General features: G+C 49.9%; 1 protein-coding gene and 1 non-coding gene across 11 annotated transcripts in view; both read right to left on the bottom strand.

The window, feature by feature from the left end:
• Positions 1–17583, bottom strand: part of PRRC2B (proline rich coiled-coil 2B) — a 59456-nt gene that overhangs the window by 11555 nt on the left and 30318 nt on the right. For 6 of the 10 annotated variants that reach the window (XM_014603782.3, XM_019475714.2, XM_014603788.3 and 3 more), the window contains exons 13-25: positions 17380–17570; positions 14730–14937; positions 13494–13716; positions 10480–12519; positions 8577–8776; positions 7683–7828; positions 4791–4932; positions 4040–4122; positions 3193–3384; positions 2848–3042; positions 2322–2408; positions 1132–1236; positions 440–632 (exon numbers count right to left, since the gene is read on the bottom strand). In XM_014603782.3, the coding sequence (XP_014459268.2) occupies positions 440–632; positions 1132–1236; positions 2322–2408; positions 2848–3042; positions 3193–3384; positions 4040–4122; positions 4791–4932; positions 7683–7828; positions 8577–8776; positions 10480–12519; positions 13494–13716; positions 14730–14937; positions 17380–17570 (4005 nt within the window). The remainder of the gene's footprint in view (positions 1–439; positions 633–1131; positions 1237–2321; positions 2409–2847; positions 3043–3192; positions 3385–4039; positions 4123–4790; positions 4933–7682; positions 7829–8576; positions 8777–10479; positions 12520–13493; positions 13717–14729; positions 14938–17379; positions 17571–17583) is intronic. The other 4 variants (XM_014603783.3, XM_059715625.1, XM_014603786.3 and 1 more) reach the window with 3 other exon arrangements.
• Positions 7–89, bottom strand: LOC132244577 (small nucleolar RNA SNORD62). Its single transcript, XR_009456147.1, has one exon. It is a non-coding gene; the product is annotated as a small nucleolar RNA SNORD62 (small nucleolar RNA).

The raw sequence follows: 17583 nt of genomic DNA, 5'->3' as shown, positions 1-17583 counted from the left end.
TTCAAGTCTCTCAGTCACAGAATCTTTGTTTCCCTTCTGTCAAGTACACAGCAAAGGGTCAAGTGGGACCTAGTAGAACATCGCCGAGTCAGCCCAGTGTCCAACCAGAGGCATTCACCCACCGCAAAATGCCCATGAAGGATTTTAGCCCTATGCCAGGCTTACACCAACAATGGCTTACACCAACAATGGTCAGAGGACCCTCACATGAGGAGAGGAAACAGTTACCTCTCTCCTAATTGCTATGTGAATGAGTTCTTCAGCACCATCTAGTCGACTGTCTCATAACACAACCAACTCTTTCACATACTCCCATTATATGACTCCAAGGTGGAGTCCAAGCTTTCACACACACGGAGCACAGAGTCAAACTGGAAGGGCCAGAGGCATGCAGCTCCACTTCCACCAATCTGGAACGAAGCCAATGTCTAGCAGGTACCTGGAATAGATGCAGAAGGTGCTACAGATGCCACCGGCATAGGAGGCATGGAAACGCCCCCAAACGAGCTGTAGCTAACACCACTGGATGCTCCGACGCTGGAAGGCGGCTGGATGCCCGAGCCAGCACCTCCTGGAGAGCTCTGTTCTGGTAAGCTAGGGGAATTCTCCCAGGCTTTGCGGGCAGACTCCATCTGCAGCAGTGAGGAGAGACAGGGAAATGAGTAGAGGCAGCTGAAATGGAGGGGAAAGCTGTTTACCTGACAGCTGCTGCCAGGTCTCAGATCAACTCCCAACAGGGAAGTGCCTATGTTGCAAAAAGTTCCACTGCAACTAGCACCAGGCACCCGCTTTGTCAGATGCAAGGGAGCACCCAGGACTTGGCAGGCCAGGAAAAAGAAATGAACTGTCCTCTTGCCCATTCCTTGACTTGGTCTCTACTAGGCTGGGCTGCAACCCAGCTTGCTTTCCTCATTTAATGACTAGGGAGGACTTTCCCACCTAGAGCTGCCCAAATATTCCCCTTCCACCTGAACTAAATTCATGGAGCTAAATGAAGAAGTTGCAAGTGCCCAATGAAACACCCAATGCCCAATGAGGTGGTGGTGGGTGAAACCTCTCCACCTTTACTATTTGGGTGGAAATGGGGCTGGGTTTTCAGAGCTGGAGCAAAGCAGAGCGAGCCTTGCTTACCTTCAGAGTGAGGTCTGCCGTGGGGAAGGACATTGGGTTCAGGCCGATGCACCGTGGGAGATGGTGATCTCGTCGCAGGATGGGAATGGACTGCGTTAACCCCGCCTGGAGGGAGAGTTTTAGACAGCTAAATGTCTTATAAACATCTTTCTTCACCACAAAGGAAGCTATGGAGATGCCGAAGTTGTAAAGCGCCTCACAAAGAACTCACTAAGCCCAGCACAAAGGCCCCAATCCTAAGAGGTAGCAGGTGCCTGACTCCCACTGACTGCTATACAAGTTAGGTGCCCAAATACTTCTCAGGATCTGAACTGAACTGTTTCACTTCTTCCCAACTTGTTGAGTGGATTATGGAGACCGCTTAGAACGAGAAAGAAGTGAGTTTAACATTATGGCAACGCAGGTATGCTGGGCCGGAGGCAGCCCTAGGTAAGCAGGCACAGCTCTGCTGAACTCCAGGGTTGCATCAACTTGCCCCACAGCTAGATCTGACCTACACTACTACCTGTGCATGAAGAGAGCTGTCCTGCCCACCCCAGACAAGTTCATGGGAACTGCTGGGACACACTGTTTGATTTGCCAACACTTGTGAGAAGAAAGAACCTGGAAGGCCAACCTCCAGGAAATGAAGTTTGTGCTATTTCAGGGGAAGCCGTTTTTAAGATCACACCACACAGCTGGGCTGCAGGAAAGTACTAGGCTTTCAATCCATTTTAATCTTCCTTTGGCCAAATTGTTCTAACAATCTCCCCATTTTTATTAAGGAAGGACCTGGGCTTGGCTTGGTGCAGGCCACTGCTCCCTATGTCTCCTTGTGACAAAGAGGACTCTGAGATCCAGCCATGAGTCACTTCCCAACAAGGCTCCTTTGCCTTTTTATATGGTAGGGGACAGAAGGAAACCGGTAATCCTCAAGATGACAAGGCTTCTTACTTTACATAGGGCATGATATGATACTTGAATCATTTCCTAACAAAGGCATGGGTATCTCTGAGCTAACACGCCATTGATGTTATCAAGTTACCCTGAAGGACAGTGCCTACATTTTCATGGCCGGTTTTCTGAGCAAACACCTGGATAACATGACATTCAGCATCAAGCAAATTGCAAGTACGTGCACTTTTTCCATTTAAACCAATCTCTGGGGTTTAACTGGGGATAGTGGATGGATGGGTCAATGATGTACTTACATTACTAGCCAAGGCATCGTGCAGTTTGGCGACAGGGTTAGTTGCTGTACCGGAGGAAGAACCAGGCGGCAGGCTGAAGTCAGAGTCCTGAAAAAAGGTCACACACCCCATTCAGATCCAGACCCCGGGGCCACTTGTCACCTGCTCACAATTAGCGCACTTTAACCAGAACCATGCTGCTAGGGACTAAAGATCGTCTTCAGCAGAACTTCACCAAAGAGCAACAGCAAAATAAACGTACCTATAATCAGCAACAGGCTTCCCCCCACTGGCACAAATGGGCTGACAGGGCCTTAACTTCTAGCTCACCCTGCAGCTACCCCATTTGTTCCTTGTCATACTGTTTCCATCAGAATAACAGGCATCTGCCAAGACATCCTGGTCTCTGTCAAGCAGTGACATCTATAAAGAAACTCGACAGCACACAAGCTGGAAGCCTCCCTTGACTAATCTTCCTGCCTACATCGCCTTCCTCCTCTCTACAAGCTGAAACCACCAAGAAGATAAAATTAAATTCAATCCTCACTTTAGGATTTACTCCAAATTCAATAGATGGCACAGGAAGAACAGAATCCACGTGAATTTCCACCCCATTAACAGGAGGGATATTCCCTTCCAGCCGTTCCGTCCCCTCCGAGCCCTTTCTGTTTTTCAGGGAGCGTTCGTTGCCGATCGGTCCGGGCTTGTGTTCCTTGTTCTGTCCTGAGCCTTGATCTGAATCCTTAATGGGAAAGCAGAGAGGCTGAGACACACAGACTGAATAACCCATTCTCTATCTTAATAAAGCTATGAAGACACCAATGCAGCCCCTTTCCCCAGGCCAGGGGCACCCGTTTCTGCATGCTCTTGCTTGGCTGCGAATCCAGGTTACCTTTTTATCAGATTGCTTCTGCACTTGCTCCTTCTGGCAGTCGGGCTTTGGGTCCACCAGGCCAGCCCCATTCATCTCCTCTGGTTTGAGGGTGCCATACGGAGAACTGCGCTGAGAGGAGGTAGCAGAGGATTCCCGAGACTCTGCGCTCAAGTCAATGCCACTATCCCCCTGGCTGCCTTTAAAACCCTGCTATGCAAAGCACGAGAGGTGTTAAAGCCCCAGATCCAAACCCAACTCCACAAAGGAGAAAAAACAACAGCGAGAACACAGCCCCCTTTTAGCCAAGCATAATGGCCGAGGAGGCCGCCCTGACCTGCAATGGCCACTGCTAATCCGGCTCTGGACAGCCCAGAGGCAGACTGTCCAATGTGCCAACCCCGCTGCAGCTTTAGGAGGAGGAGGAGAGCTCCACCTGACTACTGGGCTGAGATGGCCAAACTCGCGTCACTTGTGACCCAAACCAGATTTAACTCTCTTCTTCAAAGGTGAAAGGTCACTGCAGCATTCAGCGATGCCTCCTCACGCCCTTTGTTACAGAAACAGCTACACATCTCACACAAGCAGGAATCATCCAATTCCACTTACTGGGCCGTCCTCTGCTCCCAGTTTGGAGTCTAACTCTGGAGCAGCCGGCTGTGCAGCTGGGCTGTTGCAGATTTACACCCAAGAGGAATCGCAAGCAGAATTTGGCCTAACATTTGGAAAGCCACCAAGCCAAAGCTGTGGAGAGCCAAAACCACATGAGCAGCACCAACAGAATGGCTAACACAATGGGAAGCGCAAGCTACCTGCAACAATATTTTACTTAACGCAGCACTTGAACAGGGGATGAGATGCCCCTTACCTCAGTGGGGCTGGTTTCTGTGCCGTTAAACCCATTCACAGGCTTGCTCCAGGAATCGCTGCCAGGTGACTGAACTGAGAGAGCTGGAAGAGCAGATGGGAGTCAGACGCTTCAGATGGAGCCCCGAGAGCATGTTGTTTCCATGACCCTGCTCGTGCCCACCACCTTCCCCAAGACTGACCAAAAGCCACTTTTACACTTTACACTCCAGAACAGGCTGAGGCATGGCACCATACCATAGGGAAAACAGGGCATGACAAGACAGAACAGATAAGGACTTCCTAGGAGAAGTGAAGGCTGGAAGGAGGGGAAGGTTTTCTAGTGCCAGGGAGAAAGTGGGAGAAGGGGACAAAGAAGCCCACTTGGCAAGAAGTGCAGAAAGGATAAGAAGGTAGAAGAAATAAGAATAAGGATATAGGTGGGAGGGAGCTGTACAGGGCCTTGAACACAAGGCTAAGACACATGAACTGGGGAGGAAACTGAGGAAGAGATCTCAAGAGAAGGGTGACACCAACAAAGCAGGGAGAGGATGGTTATCTTAGCAGCAAAAATGTGAACTGGCACAAGCACAGAGATCTGCCACCTTCCTTTCCTTGGGGGTTTCAGCCACGGGTAGAAGAAAGGTGACTCTCTATGACACATGTGCACATACTCCCCTCTGCACACATTTCTCTTCCAAACCCCAAGGGATTCCCAGTTTCAAAACTGTCGGATGGCCCAAGGCTGGCCAACAGCAGAGGCTTCATCTTACCTGGGCTATTGCTTTCCCAGATTTCTGTGCCCAGGCTGTTTCCAGACACGGCTACGTCGCCTTGCTCTAGGCACATGCTGCTCTGCTTCTTGGCAAATCGAGGAGGGATACGAGACTGAAGGACGCGGCCTTTGGCTGGTGCCTGACAGAGAAAGACACTGACTTTGAGACCTGCTGTTGATTTAGGTTAACAGGACCTGCCGTTAGCAAGTTTCTGTCTGGCTCCTGGCTTCCTGAGCCTTCATTAGGAGGCTGTGCCCTCGCTGGCGTCTCTAAGGTGAAGGAAGCCCCCAACCTGGATGACTCCTAGAGCACCATATACAGGGAAATTGCCAAAGTGTTGTGTATCGCTAGAGTGGCCTGTCGGGGCAACATGGCAGGGCGGTGAGGAACTGTGCCAGGTTTATAAAGAGCAGTTCTCTTCAGCAGAGGGGAGGGATGGGCAAAAACCCAACATCGCTACATCAGACTTTGGTCTAAGACTTCCCCCAGCCCTGGGCACACTAAAGGACCAATTTAATACTGTGCAATATCAGGAGACAGATGATTCACATACTCTAATACCCTCTGGAGAGGGAAGGGAACTATTAGTTCAGCTCACACAACTACACTGCTGCTCCATTTGGTACGTTTATTCAGGCTTTCTTTAGCCTAATTTTAAATATGCCAAGAAGTAAGGCTTCTGTTGCAGGGGTTGGGAGATATAACCCGCTGCCTAAGACACCTCAGCGTCAGGGACCAGTTCCCAACGTTTTTTGTTCTAGTTCTTCCACATGTCCCCATCGTATACTTAAAAATATCTTCCACCTCCAAGGAATTTACTCTTCAAGTACTTGGACTTAAGCGCCCTCCTAGCCTCAAACATCATTTAGATGGTTTGCCCACTGCTAGCTCCCAAACCTTTCCTTGCAAAGCAATCCCTCTGGCCCCTTAAAGAGCAAACACATACCACACACTATTGTGTCCAGTTTGTTAATCTGTCTGTGGTCAGCATGGTGCCCAGCCCTGACACAATGCTCAAAGAATGGCTGTATCGCAGAGAAACTATCAGCTGTTGTCTTATGAAAGGATATTGGGCATATAGAGGACAAAATGTAGAGGGATCATAGAGGTCTTTGTAAAGCGATGTTCAGCTACAAACTCAAGTCTCGTTATACAGCTGCACCATTACTTCCTTCTATCTCAGTCGTGGTTTGGAATATACCTCTCTCCCATCAAATAGATCAGTTTTTGAGACCAAGCTTTGTTATGGTCATTGCAACTCATGTTTCTACTCCCATGATGGGCATACTGAAGTTACATAAATTTCATCACATCTGCATATCATCGTCATCAAGCCAAATTAATGGATATATTGTTCATCGCGACTTAGAACCCCCTATGAACCAGGGCAAATTGTGTTCAACACAAAATTTAACCACCGAGTCCAACTTACCTTGGTCCACACGAACCAGCGAGCTGTGTTTAGAACTGGTCACTGAGCTGTTCTTCAGAATCCTATTCACACACGATCAAACCCTGCAGCACAGACTAACTCTAGGCCCCTTTGTATTTCCTGCCATTGCTGACATTGGTACCACCTTCTGATTTAGTGTTGCTGTGGAGTTTCATTTGAGCCGGTTTCCTATTCTAGAACCATTTAATTTCCCACAATTAGAGACACGGATCAGTGATGGTATCAGTAGCTTTCCTTCAGTGTATCAGTTTAGACTGTTTCCTCAGACCCACTCCTTGAGTACAAAGTAATGGATGGGTCAGAAGGATCTATTGGAACATCATTTACACTGACAGAAGCCCCTACTCATGAACTATCTTACAGGAGCTAAAACAATTTGGTAAATGATTTAGTTTCAGAGCAGTACATGACCAGTGTGGAAGGGAATATCTAAATCCCTAATAAACATCCTGATTACAGATTATTTGGAAACTCCTGGGCGTGCATTTCTGCAGCCCCCATGCTAGATAAAGTCTTAGATGTCGTCTGCACCCCCCTGACTGCCGGCAGGTCTGGTGGGAGACCCTGGCTGCTACCACCCAGCCACCGGAGCACATACATGTGCATATGCTTCTTGCAGCAGCTGGGCTGGCAGAAGTTTGGGAAGGCACCAACTGGCTGATGGGACAGCTACAGCTACAGCCAGCAGAAGGTGTGGGGATGTCTACATGGGTTTTCTTCTGGGCAGGAGCAGAAGCCTCACCTCCATTCAGCAGACAAACTCTGCTGCCGGCTTTCACAGAGAGCCCTGCTGCTGCTGCAAGGGCACTGACTAGAGACACTCAACAGACTCACTGAAAGGATGTGAACCTCCTAAAGCAGACCAGACCCTCGCTGCTCAACAGAGGAATACAACACTTCTAGTGAGGGAAGTGTAGTTCATTTAATTACAATCCAGGCTGCTCACCAGGCTTTAAAAGCTGTGTGCACGGGACAATCATGTTCGCCCAACAGGTGACGATGAAAATTGGCAGAGAAATGGAAAAAAAAAACCTGCCCGCCCGGACCTCAACTTTGGGAAATTCTTTCTGAAGCATGACAAGGAGTTGCAGCCCGGGCTGAACCTGAGGAAGGGGACACCTGGCTACCAGAGTAGCAACGAGCTTTGAGAGTGAGTTGCTTTGGAAGAGGCTACAATTAAAAGAAAGTTTCCTAAGTTGCCGTATGGATTTCTCCTCCCTGACACCCACGGCAACTCTCAGAAAGCCACGGAGACTGAGAAACAAGCTACCCCTGCCTAGCAGTGCTACCCATCACACCGAGAGCTAATACACCGTCAGCTGTTATCTAACTACATGCACTGCTGCTTTTTTCAAGCCTTGGCTGTGGGTGTGTGCCTGTCTCAGAGACTGACTGAAACCCACTAGGTCAGACTGCTCCAGTCTCCCCCTCCTCACCTGGGCAGCTTGTTCTTTCTTCCTGCGTTCCTCTTCCAGCAAACGGCGCTGCTTCTTAGTGAGGACCTCAATGAAGCCTTCGCCTGCCACAGAACCCACTTCGTTCTCCTCCGCTGTGCTTGAAACCCGATTGTCAATGATGGCATCTGAACAAGGGTTACAGTTAAAACCAGAATCTGTTAAGAACACATCTCAAGTGGGACCCCCAAGCTAGGCGATGAAATAGCTCGGCCAACAGAAAGTGAAACTATGCAAGCCTGCTTGCACCTACCAGCTGGATTACCCCACGTGCTTTGCGTCATTCCTCTGCAGCCCGGATACCGGGCACACTTCCACTGACCTGGGCAAGCAGAGCTTCGGAAGGGAGCCAGAAATCAGGCTTCCTGCGCAGCCGCATCAGTATCACTACTAGAGACTAACCAAGTAACCCCTCCTCATACTTGGTTACACAACAATGGAGAAAGGCTCCAAAAACATCCAAGACTTTTTCAAAGCAGACTTCTACATTTTGCAAATGTGACCTGCTGTCTCTGAAGCGTTGCACAGAAGTTAACTCAGTCCCCTGCACTAACCATCCCTGATGGCTTCTTAACCTGGCTTTACAGATGGCTAGGGCGGAACTCAGACTTGGATTGCTCCTCTGGTTTAGATGGCCAGGTGTTCTCGGCTCCTCTCTCACTAACCAGATTCTTGAATCGGACCACAACAGTTTACTAGAGTTATAAAACCATCGCCCCAATTTCAATGCTTCCCGTGACATGGGGTATAAATTTAGTATTCAAAACTGCCTTGGACCGTGCTGTCTTGGGTGTTACCCCACCAGAGGAAAGGACTCAACCATGTAATTAACTGGGTAGCGTCCCTTTTGGGAAGCTAACCAGGCAAAGCACTTACTTCCATAATTCAATTCGAACTGTGACATGGCTTCTCCCTTGTCACTTGCTCTCTGGGCCGTGGACTTGGGCTCTTTCTCCACCTTTTTACCTGGGCCCTCAGCGCTGTCCGAATTGGTGTGCGAAGCTCGTTCCAGGCTGTACACAGAGTGGCTGCTTCCGCTGCTGGCATTGCCGAGACTCCCACCTTCTTCCGGGGACCTGTGAGGAGACAAGGGGTGAGAGTCAAGTGCAGGCCAATGGGAGGGAAAATAGAAAAAGGCAAAGAAATGGGTCGGGTTCTCTTCACCAGGCCCAATCTTCCTTCCCTGCAGCCAAATGCTAGAGACATTGCTTCCATGTAGACACCTTGTTAATGGGGGATGCTACTGTGGGAAGTGGAATGGAAACAACAGGCACCATCACTCGTAGCTGATAGAAAACTTTCTAGTTTGCCTCAGAGGGAAAACTACAGGCCCATGTGCCCCTTTGAATATTTGGGGCTCCAGCACCTTCCACCCTCATGTAAAAAGCTTTAACTCTTGCAATTCTCTCAAATGTTAGCAAAAAATGTGCGTGTTCTAGCAAATGTCAGGCCAAGGGCTGATGGGAGCAAGGGGGAGTAGAGAGGTTGATGCACATTTAGCCAAAAAAAACAAACAAAAAAAAAAATCACTTTTCCCCAGTTATTTTTTGGGGGGCAATTCTTTTGAGCTGAGCCTCAGCCATGTGTTGTGCTCTAGAGATTAACCAACATGGGGCACTGGGGAGCTGAAGAGGTGAAGAAGCTGAGGAGCAGAACACGGAAAAGCTGGTTACAGAAAGCTGAGCAGTGTATAGTGGCAAGCTTGTGTTTCCCTCACTCCTCATCCTGTCCCAGTAAAGTTTCCCCCACACATCCCATTGCACTTTTCTTCACTGTCTGTCAGCACAACCCCTCGCCCCCTCCATGGAGCAGCTTGCTATAATTAATCAGGGGAGGAAACAATGAGGTAGCACCAAAGCATCCGTCTACTTCAAAGCATGAATCCCAATGCAGTGCAGCAGTCTTAAGGAGGGCTGGACTCAAAACCTGCTGCTAAAAAATAGATCACAAATGGGCCTGCCAAATAGGCCCAGCCCTACGATCCAGCCACTCCAGCCTCCCAGAGCACCAGGCATCAAATGAGTCCGAGGAGGCAGCAAAAATCCTATTTCCTAGCTATCAGTTTGTCTTAGAGCCCATAACAGTTCTCACAGGAGCAATCCTGCCACCAGGCCCATATAGCCACTGTGTGAGCTCTCCTGGAAGCTCTGTCTTCCGTTTATCACCATGCGATAACCAGATTTTAAGGAAAACCCTATTGAAATGTAGCTAGATCTGGCAACTCCACCTATAGCAGCCATGCCATGGCCACTGCTATGGATCTAAAATCTCCAAAGTAGTGAAATCGACTTAAATATGTGACATTTCCCCTTTGCATTCCCATCAGCTTGTTACCCGTATCTCCCAACCTTTCCCCACTGCCATGCCACTGTTTGCAACTCCCTGGAGTCAGCACCCAGACCAGATGACCTCAAAGAGTTGGCAGTCAGGGACCAAGATGCCCTTGCTGCCCTCTGGCCAGCTGGAGGTACAACACAAAAGTGCAATGATGGACCTTTGTGGTGCAAGCTCCAACCAGGTGGAAGAAAGGGGGCAGCCCCAGGTATTCCCAACTGCCCTCCTGAGATGGAGCTGAATCTGAATTTCCAAGGTGAGCAGAGCTCTAGCGTGGGAATGAAGGTCTGGGAAAACAGCAAACATCTTGGGTGCACTGGGGGTCTCCTGTGAATGATGGGAGGAACACTTTGCGACAAATCTGCCAGGCCAGCTGGCCCCATAGGCCTGATGGGGGACATGGGCATGCACAAAGGACACGCTGCTCATTGGAACCTGAGCTCACCTTTTGCTCTCGTAGCAGGAGGCCGCCCCGCCACTGGCCCTCATCGACTGCTCCCCAAACCCTGTGGACTCCGCCTTACGGCTCTGCCGGTCCACGAGAGGCCTCTGGCTCGAGAAGCTCCTCTTTGCCAGCTCTCTCTTCTCTCCCAGGGTGCTGCCAGCCAGGCCGCCGTCCAGCTGCACTTCACTCTCGGCCACCCCTTCACGCCTCTCCCGCCGCTCACTAAAGTCACTGCTTTCAGACGCAGTCTCCCACTCCTCGTTGGCATGATCTGATGAGTTCTGGTAGGACAGCTCCGGAGACCTCTGGCCAGAGATGCCGTTCTTCTCCGCCGCGGCCAGCTTGGGTCTTCCGGGCCACTGGCTGGGCAGGAGGTTGGTTCCCCCTTCCTCGGGGCTCCACTGGCCCACGGATTCTCTCTCCTGCCTGAGACGCCGGAAGCGGGGGGGTTTGTCCTGCCGTGGCGGCCGCCGCCTCCTGAACGGCCTGTTCTCTATGTTCTCTGGGTCGGCAGAGTAATCTTCCTGGAAAAAGTGCCTTTTGTCCTCAATAGGAGTCTCCTCAAAGCCCCTTCCAGGGAAGGAGTCTGAGTGCTTGTAAGAGTCCTGGAGATAGTCCCGGTCAGGCTGCCGCCTGGCCCCAAAAGTGTCCGATGGAGCGCTGTGGTTGTAGTCCTGCCACACAGTTCCCCCGCTTCTCCCTTGCCACTGACACGGCTCCTTGGACGCAAAACCTCTTCTCCCATACCCAGAGTTGCTCAGTCTTGGGGGTAGCGACCTCCCAAAGGCTCTCGGGGCCCTCATCTTCGGGTCAAGGCTGTTGTGATCATCTGAATAGATTTTGTTGGAGCGCCAGGACTCCTTGAAGTCTCCCTTTTTCACGTCGTTCTCCTCCCTCTCCAGAGCAGAGCCCTCATTGCTGTTCTCCGATCCCCTCTGCCGGCGACGTTTGGGCAGCTCCTCGTACTCGGACCCCTCACTGTGCGTCTCGCTGGCGATCCTGCGCCTGGGTTTGCCCCTGGGGAAGTCTTCCTGCTGGTTGAACTCACGGAGGCCACGGCCTCGGCTGCTCCTTGGGTTACTGTAGACGCCCCTGCTGCCAACCACAGTGCCACGGCCCCTGAAGCTGAACTCTCGGAAGCCCCGGCCTCTCCCACGGCCTTGGCCTCTCCCACCAAAGGCTTGCTCCTCATCGATAAAGATCCAGTTGTTTCGTTTAGTAGGAGGGAGGTCATTAGACTCTCGGGACAGCTTATTCTCCCATGCTCTTTCAGGTTTTTCTTCCTCTTCGTCCTCCTCCTCTTCCTCCTGAGTTTTCTCGGTGTCTCGGGTGATGCCGGTTGGGGAAGAACCTTTGTCATCCAGGAGGTAGTGAGTGGAGTTTAGCAAGGCTGCTGGCTCTTCTGACTCGTTCTCTACCTTGTGGACAGGGGCCTTTTCTTTTGCTGGGCATGAGGCACCTTCTCCTTCCAGCTTACTCTTCTCCAGCTCCTTCTCTTTCTCCTCAACCTTGAGGGCTTTCAGGACTGGCTTTTTAATTGGGCCGGATCGCCGTGTCCGCCCCATCTGCTCTTGGTGCTGAGTGCTAGAGTTTCTGTTTTCAGGAGCCCACTCCGTTGTCTCTTCCACAGGTGGCTTGCTGGTAGTCATTTCTTTCTTCCAGGGGTCAGCACTAAATGAGTGTTCATCCCTGGAAGCCTCTTCATCTGCCTCTGCGGCAGCCTCCGAGGGTTTCTGCTGGTGGCTGATGTCCCAGCCATTATACTCTGGTTTCTTATCAGCTTGTACAAAGTCGGACTCCAGGGGTGAACACCTCAAGCTTGCATGGCGGCTCCCAGAAACACAAGCATCCTGCACCTTCTCCTGGTGCTGAAACAAAAGATCTTGGCCTAGTCTTTGAGATGACAGGCAGCTGTCAAAGTCGGCTTGGGCTTTCTTCTCAAAGGTGTTTAAGTACTCCTCCCCTCTCTCCTCAAAGAGATCCCGCTGAGTGCTCACAGCCTCTGACCTTCCAGATGAAGCAGAGTAAGAGCTATCGCTTCTGAAAAGGAACCAGGAGGAACAAATCAATCAGGCAGTGAGACTAGCATGCTGCCCCAGTCCCCAGCCCAAACACAGGAAAACAATAAATAAAGGCAGCTTCACTCTTGACTTTAAATCATGCAACAACAAGACTATGAACTGCTCAAGTGCTGAGATTTATGGATCTGCCATAGCTCTGGTCTGTAATGCTAGGCTAGACAGAACCAGCAGACGACAAAGAAAGCAGATTCTGTACAGAAAATAAAAACAAAGGCAGTTTCCTTAGGAAATGAATGTAGACTCAGGCTCTGGGTCACGCGGCGATTTCAAAATCAGAGGACCTGCAGGGTGCTACGAACCATTAATATTAAAGACAGCATTAGCCAGAAGTTCCAACTCTCCCTTTTTGACACCCGTCTTCAGGAAGCAGTAACTGCCTCTCTACAATGAACACTGGGAGCCTGGCCAAGGCCACAGGCAGAAAGGGGAAGCCCCTGGAGCAGTGATTCTCAACCAGAGTGCTATGATACCATGAGGTGCTGCTAGATCCTTTGAAGGGTGCCGCAAGAAGTGAGGAGACAAACAGATAAGCTAAGTAGATACACGCAGGCTCAGGCTTGTCCCCTCACTGCCCAGCCCTTCTACAAGGAGGTGAACACCATAATATAGAAATTCGTTTTTGAAATTGAGCACCACTCAATTCGCACAAGTTACGGAGGGTGTCTCGAGTCCAAAAAGGTTGATAACCACTGCCCTGGAGTCAGTTTAGACTCCCTTTGAGTTTCAAGATATAAAACACCATACACCAAATGTCATCTTCACATGCATAAGTAACTCAACCATGTCCAAACCAGGCGCTATCTTCACTCCAGGGCCCACCAGCAGCCAAATACTTTTTCCTGCTTTTGAGAAAGTTTTTTGGCTAGAGCCAGAGCCCTTTCTCCACTGGAAGGGTACAAAGGGCCTGGTAGCATGGTACAAGCATGCCCTCACCTGGCATGCAGTCCCTCCACAGCCACGCTCTCCACCTGTTTCTGATGGGAGAGAGCATATCCCTTGCTCTGCAGAGAAGCATAGCTCTCCTGGCCCCACACTGGGGCAGGGTCCAGAGAAGGAGCTTTCCTTTCCTGCTGCATAGATGTCTGACAATTCTGCTCCTCGGACCTACAGATGCTTCCGCCAATGGAGTCCTGCTGAATCATGGGCTTCATAATTCCTGAGCAGGAGAGAGACAGGGAGAGAGTTCAAGCTGAGATGAGAGATGTGCCCCTTCAAGCAGTGGTAACACAGCCTCCTGGCAGATCATCCTCCTCTCCCTCCTGAACATCAGGGGAATGCAGCCATGGAAACCATGTAAAGAAGGACATTTTGCTCACATCTATTAAAGGTGAGCAACTTCCCCAAAATGAAAGGAAAGCAATGGTTGCTAATTAAAGCAGCTTTCCTGTCCAAGGCCAACCACAGCGATATGCAACTTCACTGGCTTGGGAACACGGAAGGAGGCCGGGAGGGAGGGTGGGGTGGATGGAATAAAAGCTAATGACAACCCTGCATTACCAGCTGCATCAACTGGTGCTCCTTGCGCTTTCTGTTTGTATCTCTGGCCGGTTAGTAGCAGGATTAAGAGGCACTACGGGGATGTTACTCAGACTTTTTGGCTTGTTCACCATTTTGACTAGAGAAGATCTAACCAAGTTTTGCAGAGCTAAACTCATCTCCAGCCCTTTCCTTCCCCTTCACACAAACAATCCTGTCTTGGTCTAATACAATCTGCTATGACTTCCTTCCCATTGCTCCATGCAAGCCCCCAGGCAGCATACCAGTAGCAGCACGAGTAGAAGAGTCCGTGTTTTTCTAGCCCTTTCCGGTGCCCAGCTCCAAGCAGTACAACATCCATGTGCTACCTGCTCATCAGCTCCTGCTGCGCAACTGACTGCTCTGATCCCAGAACAAGGTCAACAACAAGCAACAAGAATGCATCTCTGAAGTAAAAGGGCCAGCCTGTGGCCTAGCATAGCACCTCTTAGTGGCTTGAAACCTCAGCAAAGTGACTACTCCAAGGCATTTGTGGAGGGGCTAACCAGAACCCTCAAAGCCACACCTTGCTCTTTGCATTTTAAAATCCTGCTGACTACATGCAATGAACCTCCTGAATCTAAGCTGCAGATGTGGTGTAAAGCCAAGTAAGGAGGGCCCCTGAGGATAAGGGAGGCACAAAAGACTCCTTACCTGAAGGATGAAGGGCTGAAGGATAAAAATCCACAGGGGTGCGGCCCTGAGCCATGCGAGGGTCCATGTAAGAAGGCATCATCATCCAGCGAGGGTCGAACCCAAGCATCTGAGGGTGTGGTGGATAGAAGGTGCGCTGGGGGTGCGAATGGGATGGTGGAGGATAGACCTGCTGCTGCTGCCAGTGCTGCATCTTGTACAGGTGCTCCTGGAGAAGGAGAAATGAAAGTCAGGGTGGCACAAGCTACGAGCTCCTGAATATAGCAGGACACAAGTCCATTCTCTTTGGCCTAGATCAGCTTATGTAACTGCATGCATTTTGGGCTCCAAAGGATGTGCCGTTGTGCTGCCTTGAGTACAGGAGAGAACAGATGATGGCAGTTCACTGCTTAAGAGGGAACCACCAGGGCTTCTTTAGAAGTACACATCAACACACCAGTACATGTCAAACCATGCTGTCCCTTCACATATGTATTGTTGGCACTGCTAGGAGAGCACTCCATTACATTACACCTTACCCAGGCAAGAAATCAAGAGATCGGCTTCAAAGCCAACACCTGTATTTTCTCAACACGTGTGGAAATACAGAAGACGTCATGGCCTTTTCCTGTTAAACACAACTGACCACTTGGAATCCAATGCTACAGATAAGGCTTCGTTTTGGAGGAAGTATTATCTCTATGTGCTATACAGCATAAGATCATAATGCTAGAAGACATATTAACCCGAGACATAAGAAGAAACGGTAATAAAATTCAGTTATGAAAACAAATAAAGAAGTCCTACTGCATTTCTTATATATCACTGGGACACACAACCACCACAGTGGTCATCTTATTTGCTTCGCTAAAGAAGCAGAACATGGTCCAGCCTCTACCGCTACAGGACCTGAACCTGTTCAGCCTTCAAAGAGAAGGTGGAGAGGGGACCTGGTGGCCATCTATAAACTTACTGGGGGGACCAGCGGGGAATGGGAGAGACCCTGTTCAACCGAGCACCTCCCAGAGTAACAAGGAATAATGGCCATAAGTTGTTTGAGAGTAGGTTCAGGCTAGACATTAGAAGGCACTATTTCAGAGTCAGGGCGGCTAGGATCTGGAACCAACTACCAAGGGAAGTGGTGCTGGCTACTACCTTGGGGGTCTTTAAGAGAAGGCTTGACAATTACCTAGCTGGGGTCATATGAGCCCAGTATTCTCTCCTGCCCAGGGCAGGGGGTCGGACTTGAAGATCTACTTAGGTCCCTTCCGACCCTACATCTATGAATCTACCAGATGGCTCTACCAGGCATGACGCTCACTTGCCATTTGGGCTTAAGCTAACGGGCCACAAAAAATACAAACTGCACTCAGGTGAGAATGTAACAAGTGCAATTAAAACACAAGATTAACCTTAATCTCTTCCATCTGCCTCAGAATTTTTCTTCCTTGGTTTGCAACACCATCAGAAGCGGCACATAATCGCTGAAAGGGCCAACTCCCTTCTCCTGCTGTGCCCCACAGTGAAAAAAAAGTCACTGCTAGCAACACTCAGGGGCTTCCACCCCAGGGCTGTACTGCAGGAGCAGCATTCCAGCTTCCCAACTACGCACATGTCAAGTGACAAATCTCTTAAAGCAGCGGTTCCCAAGCTCTGACAGATTGCACACCACCAATTTAAAACAATGCAACCTTTGTACTGTACCACCAGCACACGTTTCAGTTCAACCTTGAGTACCACCAGCAAATTTTTGTCACGTAAAGTAGTTATAATAAATCTGTTAATGCGTGTCACTGACAGGTTGTCTGTGTACCACAGATTGGGAACTGCTGCTTTAACGAGCAAGACACACACCATTGTGGGCTAAGGTGCTTTCTTTATAACATGCTCATAATATGCTTAAGTGTCCATGGCCTTTCAAATACGCCAGCCACTACAATCTTGAAAGTCTTTAGAGGCTTTACACCGAGTGTTGAAACACAAATTTTCAATAAACAGCATGCTAAAGGGAGCCTAATATTTAACCTAGAAAGATCCCTTCATAAAGAAAAAGGCACTGAAGGGCAGTTTGCTTTGTTCTAAACCGAGTGAGCAGTATCAGGCAAGTAGGGTCAGATTAAAGCTGGGACATCTAATGAGCCCAGCCCTCAGAGCTGCCATAAAAGCAGGCTGCAACAAACACTGATATTCGCAAAGCGAACCCGTTTCTCTTAGAAGCTAAGCCACCCTGCCAACCTCCTCTACAGGCGATTTCAACAGCCACCTTCAGCAAAGCTTGTGCTATATGGGTATATCAGCTGTGAGTAAGACCATGTGTGGGGCATATAACTGCATTAGCCACCATAAAGAGCAGAAGTACTTTGCAAACCATGATGCTGCCTAACTGATGGAGAGAGGAGACCCATGGCAAAAGCATGCAGAAAAAAGTACAAGTCATCTGGCCCTCAAGCTCCACCTGAGCCACCGTGGCCAGACATTACCGCTTGTAGTAGTGCTTTCAAGATTTCACAGGTTTGTAGGAAAACTGGGTTGGAAAGGACCATGTGAGGTCATCTACTACAACCCCCGGCTCCTGCTGTTTCTGCATTAAGTTACAGCCCCAAGGGAACAAGATTCAACAAAGGGGTAAAGTGAAGTTGAGGTGGAGGTTGGAGACTCTCAAACCTCTCACCTGCTGCTGTTGCTGCTGCTGTCTTTGGAACCGTGGGGGAAGCGATTTCTGGTATTTGTTGAATTCTTGTGCTGGGGATGTGGCTTCTTGGAGCTCCTCCTCACTGCTGCTTTGGGCAGCTGCTGTTGTGGTTGCGGTTTCCTCTTCTAGATAACCAGCAGAGGCTTCCTGGGCATGGAATTCGGGAGTTGCTGGTGGAGAAGA

This window comes from Alligator mississippiensis, chromosome 12 (genome assembly GCF_030867095.1).
Source record: "Alligator mississippiensis isolate rAllMis1 chromosome 12, rAllMis1, whole genome shotgun sequence".
Lineage (NCBI taxonomy): Eukaryota > Metazoa > Chordata > Crocodylia > Alligatoridae > Alligator > Alligator mississippiensis.
The sequence above is the reverse complement of the archived record's forward strand: the minus strand, read 5'-3'. Positions and strand labels throughout refer to the sequence as shown.